Source organism: Meles meles, chromosome 5, assembly GCF_922984935.1.
Source record: "Meles meles chromosome 5, mMelMel3.1 paternal haplotype, whole genome shotgun sequence".
In the NCBI taxonomy this organism is placed as follows: Eukaryota; Metazoa; Chordata; class Mammalia; order Carnivora; family Mustelidae; genus Meles; species Meles meles.
The window spans coordinates 102215407-102229380 of NC_060070.1; the positions used below are offsets into that span (position 1 = coordinate 102215407).

Here is a 13974-nt window from a genome sequence, read left to right on the forward strand (position 1 = left end):
TGCTTCACTCATCCTGGAGAGTAGGGGGTCTAGAGTCACCCAGAAAAATCTCGAGTTCCATACTCAAAGGCAATGCTTTAATCTAAACCTTCTTCTTGATTCTCTCCCTCAGATTACTTAAATCTTTCAAGTGCCTCCCCGCTCCCCAGCATTCCGTATTTTGAACATCAGCCACATAGGCTTTTTCTGACATGAAAATCTGATCACATGTGCCCCTTTTCTTCCTTAAAGTACTTCCGTGGTTTCTCAGTGCCTGGAGAATGAGCCAGACTCCTCATCTCACACATAAACTCCATGGGATTATGTCTGCAGTGTGGCCCTTCATAGCCACACCAGGCACTCCTGACTGCTTCTGACCTTTGAATGGGGGCGCTCACGCCTTTCATATGTGGCTCTTCCTTCTGTGGAATAGCACACAGCCCTCCCTTCCCCTGGCTCCCATCCCGTCTCCTGAGTACCTTCCTGGCGTACTACCCTTTCATCCTTGCTTTGAAGGCATAGCGTGTGGAGCTTTCATCCAGATTCCAGTCATGGCTCTGCTGCTTACTAGTTCTGGACCTGGAATAAGTGTCATTCTGCCTCTCCGTGCGTTGGTGTCCTCATCTGTGAAACAGGGTAATACTAGTGCTCACCTCACCAGATTGTTGTGAAAACAAAACAAATACATGTGATGAATTTGTCACGTGAGTACATGATTATGATGGCTAAATCTATTAATCTTCAAATATCACATTTTATTTTACATTTGCAGTCAGTTTGAGGATAATACAAAGGCAAACCCACTATGATAAGCACTCATAGATAGAAGAAAGCATCCCAAAGCCACACATAAATGATTTGGGGATTACCAATTATTCGGATTAGTCATTTTCTGTTCTCTTTTGTTGATTAGGGTAATTAACACATAGTTTTTGAAATTCAAGTTTAAAATGAAATGAATTTAAATGAATCAGTACCTATATTGGAAAGAAGGAATGGAATGTAAAAATAGGTATTACATAATTGCTCAATTACCTTTCTAGTCTTAGCTGAACATTTTATTGGGAGAGTTCCAACATTTTAAAATTTTAGGATATTTATCCTATTCTATTTTAGGAGACCAGGAGAGTGAAAATTTGACATTGTGCAAACTCTGATGATTTATATAATTACCCTACTGTATAGCCCAGGTATGCTAAAGAGTCTGTTTCCTCCAGGACCAATTACCTGGGTCTAGGGTTTGAAATGGTAGTAGGGTCCAGTCCTGAGCCATGCTGAGGATCTCAGGAGACCCTGATGAACAAGAGAAAGTAAGCACTTCCGGCTGATTTCTGGAATGCTGTTTAGATCTCTCATTGGCTCTGGGGCCAGATCATGCTTCTATTTAAAGCGGTGGCCTGGGGCAGCCAGGAGTCCTGATGTTATGATGCCCAGAAGTATCTATTTCATAGTTGGGAACAGAGTGTAATGTTTGGGATTTAGTGAAACTAGAACTTTGGATAAAAACGGGCTCCATTCTTGAAAATCTGCTGGCACAGAGGGAAGGAAGCCTGAAGAAACGTGAAGCAGGACCTCCTTGGCCTTCCCAGCCGCTGGGGATGGCATGGTCCTGGGCCCCAGGCCACCTTGCCAAGTTTCACTGGAGGATTAGGAAGTAGGAGATCTTCTACTGAGTTACTGATCATATCAGAACCCTCCCGAGAGTGAAAGCCAGGGCAATTATTTTCGTACTCCTGATTTGCCCAGAACAATAAAAGAAACAAGGAATGTTCTTGGCACACCGGGTACTGTGGTTACCCTGAAGCTGGAATGAGGAGAGATGGTGAAAGGAAGGGGGCAAACGGATTTATTACAAACGATAGCTCTGCCCTGCTCTTCTTGTGCGTGGGTCCCTCATTCTGCCTCTCTCTTTTTCTTGCATTATCTCTGTCTTTCTTCTGCCTTCTTAGGTTTAAGTGTCTGTCTAATGCTCAGATGACCCATGCAATAATCAGATTCCTCTTATAGAGGCACAAAATCTCTTTTCTGTGAAAATGTCACTGTGTTGTAAACTACGTTATAACAACATATCCTAGAAGATTACAATGTTTGTGAAGTCCCTGTACATTGACATTATTACTGTTTGCAATAATGCCCAATGCTTTATGTTCTAACTAAGCATTTACTATCTCTGGAACATCTGCATTTACTGCAGGTCTAAGCACGATTTGTTTTTTTTTTTGCTTTGGAGCTTTTCAATTTGAGGCCTATTATGAGGGTGGAGACATAAATATAGCTTCATTTCCTCTATGTGAAATCTGTCAGTGTGCTTTAACAATTCATTCATTCAATAAGAAATTAACAAGTGTCTCTACTATACGCCATTCACTCTTAGAGTTTATGCAGGACACAAAGATACCTAAGATGTGGTCTTGTGGTCAAAGTATTCACCGCTGCCAATGTGTGTGTGTGTGTGTGTGTGTGTGTGTGTGTAGACTATCTGCCCTGTTTTTAATTACAAATGAGTTCAAATAAAATGTTTACACTTGGAAGACTCTACTATGATCGGCAATAATATACATATGTCATTGTTTATATATTTAAATGAAATGTAAACATTTATTTTTCCTCACTTCTACCTCCCCCCCCCCCACCCTGCCCCATCACATCCTGGGCATCGTTTCTATGAAGCTGAGTCATCCAATGGTGGCTATTCCTGAACACGAAACTCTTGATTCCAAAGAGGTAAATGTAAGATACAATTAGAGATGTAGTTATCCATTTCCATGTGATACTAGATTGTAGAAATAAATCTTATTTAAAAATATTAATAAGATCGTGCTTTTGAATCCCCTCTTTAAATTTAAATTTTAATTTTTTTATAGATTTTATTTATTTATTTGACAGAGAGAGACACAGCGAGAGAAGGAACACAAGCAGAGGGAGTGGGAGAGGGAGAAGTAGGCTTCCCACTGAGCAGGGAACCCGATGCGGGGCTGATCTTAGGACCCTGGGATCAGGACCAGAGCCAAAGGCAGATGCTTAATGCCTGAGCCACCCAGGCACCCTATATTCCCCCTTTTATTTTAAAAATAAAACTAACTGGCCCACTTTGTGGTGTTCAGAAGCAACTGATATTTGAGTAAGTAAATTCTTGCTTCTTGACATGGAAGGTGGTTCTAGAGGTTCCCATATATGTAGCATCTTGATCACAAACCAGCTCTTCTATCCCCGTGTCCGCTTTGGAGATTACCACTTTGGATTCATATGCAAAACCCTGTTGCCGTCTTTTGATGGTCAAAGGGTGTCCGCCATACTTGTGGTGGTTCTTATGAAGAGCATCACCAGTATCTCCTGGTGTCTCCGTTTCAGCTCATTGGAGAATGTCTGCTGTCACTGAATCCTTCGCCTGATCTCTTGGTAAATTCTGCTTGCGTCAGGTAGCACGTAGGCAAAAACATGCCAGCTGAACTGGAGTCTCTGATTTTCATACAAATGTGTAGTCACTTTCATGTTTTTGAGCTGATGAAAAATAAATAATAAAAAAAAACCCAAATCCTCTGTATTTCTAGAAATACTATACCAAACAGGCGAAGAAAAAATTCTGTATAGGAATGTTGATTTTCTGTTGATCAAGAGCAAGATAACTGAACAATGTTTTCTTCTTCTACATCCCAAATCCTCTGTATTTCTAGAAATACTATACCAAACAGGCAAAGAAAAAATTCTGTATAGGAATTTTGATTTTCTGTTGGTCAAGAGCAAGATAACTGAACAATGTTTTCTTCTTCTACATCCTTTCAGACAAAGTGGTAAATGTGAGGGGGGAAAAAGTGATTTTTAAAGGACTTATCTTTAAAGGGAGTAAGAAAGCCCATGCTCTCATTTCAAATATCCTTGCAAATGAGACATGGTCAAAAAAAGAAACATAATACAAAAGAGAAGTAGGAATAATAGAGTTCTAAATAAAATGTAACTTTTCCCCAAGCAAATTTTCTATAATTTCAGGCATCTTATCCACTTTTCATAAACTGATGTTCCTATTGCTGCAAATTTTAAAACCTCTGTCATATGGGACTATGTGGCATTCTGCTGTAACATTAGGCATTAAACTAGAAAATTGTGCTATGAATAGATGTGAGTTTGTATCCTTGAGCACATCTTTGATTATTTTTGAATTGGATTATTGGTTCCCTGAGTATGGACATATGGGAAAATTTTAATAGATATAGCCAAATTACATTCCTGAAAAATTATAACAACTCACCCTAGAAGGAGGCTGTTTTTACAGCTCTTTTCCTGTATTCTTGCCAGCACTGATAATTATCATAATTGTCAATTTACTGAGAATTTGCTATATGTTGGAATATATTATGCACTTTATATGTTTTATTTTACTTATCTTCACAAAATGAAGTTAAGTACTCTTATTTCCATTTTACAGATGAAGAAACTGAGACTGAGGGAAATCAGTATATTGCCTAAAGTGAAATAGCTTAGTATCTGCTTCATCAGGAATTGAATCCAGATCTGACTGCCTAGAGCCAATACGCTTAGGAACTCTACCATACTCTGTCCAGCTCTCTATCCAAATCTCTAGCTATGCTATCTAAATATTTCTCCCCCCCCCCTTTTTTTTAAAGGTTTTATTTATTTATTTGACAGACAGAGACCACAAGTAGGCAGAGAGGCAGGCAGAGAGAGGAAGGGAAGCAGGCTCCCTGCCGAGCAGAGAGCCCGATGCGTGGCTCGATCCCAGGACCCTAGGATCATGACCTGAGCTGAAGCAGAGGCTTTAACCCACCAAGCCACCCAGGCGCCCCTCCCCCCCTTTTTTTTTCTTTTTAAGATTACTTATTTGAGAGAGAGAGAGAGAGCAAGAGATCACAAGCAGGGGACTAGCAGAGGGAGAGGGAGAAGCAGGCTCCCCACTGAGCAGGGAGCCCGATGAGGGGCTTCATCCCAGGACCCTGGGATCATGACCTGAGCCAAAGGCAGACACTTAACTGACTGAGCCACCCAGGCACCCTAAATCTTTCTTCCTTTTAAAATCATGCCTGGGTGGCTCAGTCAGTTAAGTGTCTGCCTTTGGCTCAGGTCATGATCCCAGGGTCCTGGATGGAGCCCCAAGGTACACAGCTCCCTGCTCAGTGGGGAGCCTGCTTCTGCCTCTCCCTCTGCCTGCTGCTACCCCTCCTTGTGCTCTCTCTCTCTCAAAAAATAGAATCTTAAATAAATAAAATAATATTTTAAAATATTGATTATTTATTTATTTATTTATTTTTAAAGATTTCATTTATCCATTTGACAGAGATCACAAGTAGGCAGAAAGGCAGGCAAAGAGAGAGTGGGGTGGAGGTGGGGAGGTTCCCTGCCGAGCAGAGAGCCCGATGCGGGGCTCGATGGAAGGACTCTGGGATCAGGACCTGAGCCGAAGGCTGAGGCTCCAACCCGCTGAGCCACCCAGGCGCCCCTAAAATATTGATTATTTAAAAGGGGAATTATTTTTCATATTTCTTATTTAAAGACTTCTGTATTTTTCTACTATTTTTGTCTATTTTGTTTATGCATTATGTTATACATTTATGTACTGGTATGGTAATATCTTTCTTGCTGAGTTGTAAACTCCCTTTATATATTAAGGATATTAATTCTTTGTCAAATGTGCTAGCCCTTTCAGTGTGACAGTGGCAGATTATGTAATAGTAAAAAGTTGGACAATTATGTCCAAAAATAAAATGAATAAATTTTACACATTTCAGTGAGTGTTTTCCAAACTTTCCCATTCAGCCATTGACTTAACTTGCTCTGTGTTTCGTCACTGATTAATTAGGTTCTTGACTTCCTAACCTGCAGAGGCTTATCTTCTTTCCACTCTTAAGCCATTCCTTCTGCCATCTGAGCCTTTTCTTTCTTTCATCTTTTTTTCCAAGTAATCTCTACACTCAACATGGGACTCAACTCATAACCCCAAGATCAAGAGTCCTATGCTCTACCCACTGAGCCAGCCAGATGCCCCCAAATTTTACAAATTTTATACATTTCAGATGAATTTAAAAAGAAATAATCAAGTGTTCTTTCTTTCAAACATCATAATTTTGGCTCAAACTCACATAGGCTGTTTCTACACAATAAGAGTGTTTCTACACAGTAATAGAAAATCAATTGGTTATTTAAATAACAAAGACATCCAGTTCAGATAATAAGTGCTGAATTAAGGACTTTTGAATGTGTTGCAAAAAAGAATAGCTTGGGTGCCATATTTGCATTTTTTGCATCAATTATCATAATTTGAGAGACAAAACTTAAAATTAAACTAGTGGGTAAGATTAACAAAAGATTTTAACCTCAGGTTTGGAATATATGAGAATAAAGAAACTAAAGTTTGAAGTTTAATATTTATGAGAGATAGCGTGATACTGTTGGTATTAAAAGAAATGTAAATAATTAAGCAAAAGGCCATTTTATTTTTCCAGTGTGCTATATTTTACTTGTTAGTAATATTGGCACATCTTAGAGCAATTTCACAACTTCTTACAACTCCTTATGGTATGTGGCAGGCTGCAATATTGACCCATATATTTTCCACAAACCCTCTTATTTTTTATTTATTTACCTACATGGCACCAACTGAGAACATGATCTGTTTTTTAACAAAACAATTCTATTCTTATGACTCTATGGCCTAAGGAGTAACCCATTCCAGTTAAATATCCAGTGAAAATAAAGAATTATAGAGGAAACTTTACTGGATCTCAGAAATCTCCCCTTGGCTTTTCTTTCATTTCCTAAAGCTAAGTTTGTCTTTCTTACTACCAGAGTCCCACCTCTTACTTTCAGTCATGTTACTTGTAGATAACTAGTTTTTTAAAAATTTGCTTTGTAATTCCTTTAAAAACTAACAGACCTCAGATTTATCTGATTGGATTTGCCCCTTGTTTGTTTGTTTATTAACACATAATGTATTATTGCTTCAGGGGTACAGGTCTGTGAATCATCAGTTTTACACAATGCACAGCAATCACCATAGCACATACCCTCCCCAGTGTCCATAACCCAACCACCCAATCCCTCTCACCCTCTTCCCCTCCACCAACCCTCAGTTTGTTTCCTGAGATTAAGAGTCTCTTTCGGTTTATTTCCCTCCTGATCCCATCTTGTTTCATTTTTTCCCTTGTTTTTATAAATCATATGATTTTAAAAATACACTTTAAAGGAACTAACTCAAAACAACATATCCAGTTATAATCTAGGTCAGGGATTCTCAACTCTGGCGATATATGAGATAGACTCCCCTGGGACTTTTCAAAAGCCCCAGTAGCAGGGTTTCACTCCAGGCAAATTAAGTCAAAGATCTCTGAAGGGAGCAAAGGCGGTGGTTGTTTGAAAATCTCTCCAGGCTGCAGAAATGGGTGACAAGAGTTGAGATTTTCAAATTCTAGCTCCTTTCTTGATAATCTAGGAAAGCAATTTAGTTATTCGATCTGGGAAACAAAAATTTGAAAGTAGAAGCAGGAGAATCCTCAAGAAGTTTGTTTCAGGGAATGCTTTGAATTAATAGAAAAAATGGGGTCACATATTCCTTCCTACCATGATAAAGATTTAACATGTGCTTTCTTTCACCTGGCAGGTTAATTTTGAGAATTAACCTAATTAACCTAATTAATTTTGAGAATCTGTTCTACATTAAGATTCACTGAAATTTTCTTAGTAAAACCTAAGATTTCTTTGTTTTCTTTGATATTCCACAGGAGCTTGGAGAATCCTTAGGCTGGGCTAGGTGCAGCATTTGCTGCAAGCTGAGTGTGGGGAGTTTCATGGGGGATAGTACATTCCAAAGGATTTTTTTATTTAGCATTTTATATGGTACTTTAAAAATCCTTGGCCAGTGATGAACCTTCATACAAACAGCTGAAATCCCTAAATAATTGATTTGACTTGATCAATTTTCAAAGTAGCTCACTTTCATACTTGTCAATTGTTCACTCACAGCAAGGCAGTAATTTCCAAAGTAGGTGTATCTATAACACCATCTCATTTATAGCAAACTCCCTGCCTGAGGTAAGCAATTTCCACGTAGAGTTACTTAGAAGAAATTAAATTTTAGTTGCAATCATTGTTTCTGGTTGTATTTATCACGTCTTGTGAATTCAGCAACTCTTTGATCCACAACTACTCTTTAGCCCTCTTCTCTTTCCGCAGGCTTAATTGTAAACGTTGTAGTGGGGGAAGAGATAGAATCAGACCTGCTGCTCTTCACATCGCCTCCTACACGCAGCCCTGTGTCCATTTTATTTTTCGCTTGAGGGTCAATTGATTTCCAAAAAACATGATTAGATGCAGTTGACTCTGACCTTTTGGATCCACTTGCTCTTAACACAACTTGAGAGCTAATCATTAACCAGCTGCCCATAAACACATACTAGGCAAATTCTTCTCCTGTTTTCTCATTCTTTCTCTGTGCAGATTTTTGATAAACATTCGAGTTGGCAAGATAGCAATAGTGCTAGCAAGGTGACTACGGCTGATTTGCTGCTGTGGTGCACATAAGCATTTTCTGTCTATTTTATTTCAAATTCCTGAACCTCCATTGACGTTTAAAGTTCTAATCTTAGGGGACAGCATGTCTCGTTCCTTTATCTCCAGTCTCCAGATGAGAACATAGGGAAGAGAAAATGAGCGTCTTGTCCATGGAAGCCACTCTCATTTTCTGGTTTGATTCAAGGGTAAAAATGAAATAATCAAGAGAAATGGGCCCACTCTGTTCCCGTGAGGCCATTTCTCATAAATGTTATTTCTCAAAATCAGGATTCGATAAATCTTGGATTGCTGAGTTCAAGGTCGTAATCTCAGGCAAGAACTCAGGATCTGGATATTATTAACTGCTGATTAAAAGAAAATTCATATGCTTTGATGGACAACTGGCTAGAGAGCCAGAGTAAATTTATCTAGTAAACACAAATAATATGAACACCCGAATGGTTAGCTACCCTGCTTAGGTATCCAGGTAGACAAGGTAATGAGAAAGAGAAGGACATTCCTAGGGCAGATTTGGCACCCCATTGAAGTGACTTTCTTGAGTTATAAGCCTCCTGCCTGTTTTGGGGAAATATAATTTTTAAAAATTCTGCTGGCCCAGAAATCATCTTAAAGATAGTAGAGAAAGGAAGCACTTTTGTTATTAAATAAGCATTAAACCAGAATGTTACATGCATCACAATCACACAGAGATGGCAAAGACAGGAAGAAATCTCACCCTTCTCACAGTCAAGGGGATACAACCCATTATATACACGTTTGTCAAGATAAACAATAATTCAATGCATCCTCAAGTAATAAGACTTGGCAGTAGTATTTACTTATTATACATAGTTTACCCTAAATTGCCTGGCAATTGGGGCAACCATGTTAGTTAATTGGCTTTACACCAAGCAAAAGTACACTTTTCATATCTTTATGATAAGAGTTAGTTTTACCACTTGGAGCCAGGTGTCAGCTAAACTTAGCCAGAGTTAGGCTCTTACCCTCTGTCAGAGACTAGGAAACAGGGATGCTGTCTCACCTGGATATTTACATACAAAGGAATGGTTCTCAAGGGCCTTGAGAAAGACTTGGCTGGGTCTTAAAGCAGACAAAATGCCCATTGACTTTTCAGAGGAATGTATATGATTTCCAAGGGAGGAGAATATATTTACAGTGACAAGTTTTTTTAAAGTAGATGCTCTATGAAGGAGGGAGGGAAATTCCTTCCCATATTTTCTTTTTTTGAAAGATTTATTTATTTAGTTACTTACTTACTTATTTTAGTGGGGTGGGGGAAGGAGTGACAGACTCGCTGCCGAGCGAGGAGCCAGTGCAGGGCTCAGTCTTATCACCCGTGAGCCGAAACCTGACTTGGATGCTCAACTGACTGAGCCACCCAGATGCCCAGCTTCCCTTATTTTCAACAAAGAGAATGAAGCCTCTTCTTTTTAATTTCCCTTTGTTCTTTCAACTGGTGGACAAGGGACAGATCTGCAATCTGAAAGTCTTACTCTGAAGTAGTCAATAAAAAGACGCAAGTGTTATTTTTCTTTTCTAGGAACACAGCTGAATCAAATGTAAGCGAGGTGGGGGTTTGGTAAAATTGAGGTCCCTCCTTCAAAGTCATCTCAATAGATTGTTGTTGGTTTTGGCATTGTTGTGAGTCATGGTAAAGCTGAGCAAAAGTCAGGGAACTAAGTGGACTTACATTCCTCTGTGTGCTAATTTTTCAAGATAAACAAAATAAGATCAGGGCTTATAATCATTTGGAGCTCGGGTTATCCAGATATTAAATGTTTTGACCCCAGATTCAATGTGATGTTCTCTAGTATCCATTATATGTATATTCTCTATCTATCAGGCTACTTTTATAGCACCTTAATTACTGCATGTTTTATAACTCTGGCTTCTGGACAATAAATTCTGATCTGGATCTTGTGTTTTCACACCAAAGTTAGTAGTTACGTAAATGTCCAAAATACATTTAAAATCTTTTGGAAAACAATGAGTATATAGCAATAAGATTATATACATTTTCTATAAATAACATTGTTGGGGGAAGTCTGGTTTCGTAGTTATAAGGGCGCATACGTAAGTCATTTTGCTTTCTTTTGGCAGAGAAAAGTATACATGAATGGTTTTGTATAAGAAGAGAAAAAATTCACACAGCACATTCTTTTAAGAAATGCTTTCTGTAACATTGGTTTAAAGTTTTACAACCCTACATTACTTATTATCCGAAGTTCACTAAAAAAAAGTTGGGATTTGAGTCCCTTCAAAATTATGATGTTTAAAAATGCCTTAAGTTCTTATTTATATTTTCTTATATCAAAAATAAGTGTGTTGTTCAACTGGCAGTGTGAGACAATCCCGAGCCTCAGCTACCAGGGAGCTCATCTGAAACATAAGGATTTATTTATTTATCTTATTAATGAAATTCATCTTTCTGAAATGTCAGATCTTTGTTTTTCCCAAGTTATTGAATGCTGTATGCACTGAGATTGGCAAAGGTAACTAAAGACTTCACAAAATGTTGAAAATCCCAACGCTACCTGTCATAGCATAATGCATCCCTTCAAACCAACTGTCGAACTATGATTCCAGACATGACTTTGATCTGCCTGTGGGTTCAGGAAGAACTGAGAGATAGTGCTGGGTTTGCCAGCATGGTCACAGCAGATGAGCTACCCAGTCCTCTTCGATCTGACTTAATTACTTACATAATTATAAATCTTAAATGAAAAAAATTCAGAGGACATTGAGTCCAGTATTTAACTGAATGTTACTATCCTGTCTGTACTTATATCCTTACATATCATCTGTTTAAGCACTTTCAATGACACAGTTGATCATTTATAAACCAGACACAATATGGGTTTTTGTATATGGCCAAGACAGTCTAATGACTACACCACCAACAAAAACAAATAGAAAACACTGGACAGACCAGGGTTTAATTTCAAATGCTGTGGCCTTGGGCACTATATTTAATTTTTTTGAGCCTCAATTTCATTCTCTGTAAAATGAGATCAAGGGATAATGGTGAAGATTTGCATTTATGCATGCAAAGTACTGAGTGTATAAAATGCATCACACTTCATAAGCATTAGCTAAAGGATGATGATTCCTTTAAATCTCTTGCAGCATTAGCTACCAAATATTGGTACTTTCAGAAAAATCAAATAGACAGTAGTTTTTATTTGTTAGAAAAGGAGGAGATGCGTCTTAGTCATTTCCTCCTATTTTAAAGCTTCGGAGAACCCCAGATGATGAAAACTACAACTTAAGTATTTCATGACTCCTGATTTTCTTGGCCAGAAACAATCAGTGCAGGGGTGGAGCTACCCCCTTGTTTTAGTAGCTTTTCCTTACCTCCTCCTTCTCATCTAACAAATGTAGTTTCTCCTACATGATACAGAATGTGTCCGCGTTTCACAGTTCTGCTTCGCTGCTTGGCCATGCACTACTCAGGTTTCTGGTCTGCTTTACTTAGCCCTTGTACAGAGCTTGTGCTTCTTTTGGAGGCAGGTCTCCCAGACCATGGCTTCATCATCCTGTGATCCAGCCCAGGGCAAAGCAGGGAGACTGGCTTACAGAAGAGCAGTGGGCCTCTTCTCTTCTCCGCCTGCCATTTTGGAATGCTTCATTGGCACCCGGAAGTATAAAGTTATGGACATCTCCTTCCGTTAGTGCCGTTTCATCATTGTTCAATCAGAGTGCTGTTTTAGAACTAAATTTCTCTTCTGCCCTCATCTCTGATACTTTCTTTTAAACTTCCTTTCTTTTCTTTTTTTTTTTTTTTAAGATTTTGTTTATTTATTTATTTGACAGATCACAAGCAGGCAGAGAGGCAGAGAGAGGAGGAAGCAGGCTCCCCGCTGAGCAGAGAACCCAATGTGGGGCTCGATCCCAGGACCCTGAGATCATGACCTGAGCTGAAGGCAGAGGCTTTAACCCACTGAGCCACTCAGGCGCCCCTAAACTTCCTTTCTTGACTTGTATAGTCTACTTAATCCCTCAGTTAAGTTTATATCTTCTGTGCTGGAGAGTCCAACCTTGCCAAATAGGAACACATGGAGACGGATGGATAAAGAAATTACGAAGATCACTCTCGTGTCACACAGTAGCATTATAAAGCCAGTTGAATCAGTACATGGAACAACAACAAAAACAATAGGAGACCCACTTGCTGTCTGTCTGTCTTTTGTAATGGTCCATTTTGCAAAAGCTGGGATTTGTTCCAGTCCCACTTCTTTTTCCCTCTTTGTTTGAGAGACTACATTCTAGGGAATGGTGGAGTCATCAGCACTAAAGGAAAGGGGTAGGACAGCAGTCAAGTGATGAGTGGGTGAGGGCTTGTGGGTGGGATGTGGAAATGCTGTACCTTAAGGCTGCACGAGCCCCCCAAAGCCGTCATAACCCCTTGCATGAGACCAGACCTGCTCTGCTGAACTCTCAAGAGATCAGAGTTTGATGTGAAGGTACAGCTGTAGGTCTTTATTATGCCATTAATTGTGTAACAAGAAAATAGCTCCTGAGGGGAAAGATAAAAATTTTCCACTATAAGTAATTTTTTATATGAGACTCTATGTCCAAATGCTAATATATACATTTTCAGGTGTAGTTTTGGTTTTTATTTATCTCATCAACCTGACTACTATTTCCTCTTGTTTTGTAGCAATGAAGTTGGAGCAGAAGCTGGAAACAGGCCGCGCTGAAGTTTCCTGGAATGCTGGTGCTAATCCCTTGCTAGATTTGATGTTTAATTTTTTTTTTTTCATATGAGTGTTCCCTTTATGAACTGCAGTAGAAGTAAAAAAAAAAAAAAAAAAAAAAAGTGTCCTGCAGGCATATAACATCACAGTACCCTACTAACACCCAGCGTAGAAAAGATTTATCTATAGCTTCTTGCACCACTGTTAGAGCCTTTAATGCCTTCTATTAAGCTGACAACGATATTAACATGCCCCTATATTTAGCAGCCAAATAAAGAAGAATCATGAGTAAATAGAAGAATGGTTGTGACTATTTTCAACACCACTTTTATTTAATGCATACATTACTTACTGAATCAGGTTTTATTTCCCTTTAGATTGATTGTTTGATTTTTTTTATGTGTTAAAAAAAATGAGCAACTTTTAAGAAATGAGCCCCTGCCTGCTTTCAGGGGATGCTAATATTCAGAGGTTCATTGTGGTGATCTTGAACATGAAAAAGTTGGCATTTCACATAACTCACACAGTTTTCCTGTTCTGTTCGGGTTCCACATTACCGGGACAGACCACATACTAGGGGCAGCCCAGTGATGTTGAGCTTCGTGTTGTTGGAATGTTCTTCACATTGTGGTTTCTGTGTTGTCACACTATTCTTGTGAAGGCTACTTCCGAGTCAGTTCATTCTTATAATCTTGGGAGCTTAAAGACCACAGAGCAAAACCATACTTTGATGACAATCTTGGGAGCCTACTCTCCAGCATATCTAATGCTCACCATA

At 39.0% G+C, this 13974-nt stretch overlaps 1 protein-coding gene across 1 annotated transcript in view; it reads left to right on the top strand.

Annotated features, from left to right (window-relative positions):
• LOC123941851 (muscular LMNA interacting protein) overlaps positions 1-13485 on the top strand; it is a 259159-nt gene extending 245674 nt beyond the window's left edge. Inside the window, exon 12 of the mRNA XM_046005630.1 lies at positions 13160-13485. Coding sequence (XP_045861586.1) covers positions 13160-13165 — 6 coding nt within the window. The 3' untranslated portion in view covers positions 13166-13485. The remainder of the gene's footprint in view (positions 1-13159) is intronic.
• Positions 13486-13974: the final 489 nt, after the last annotated feature.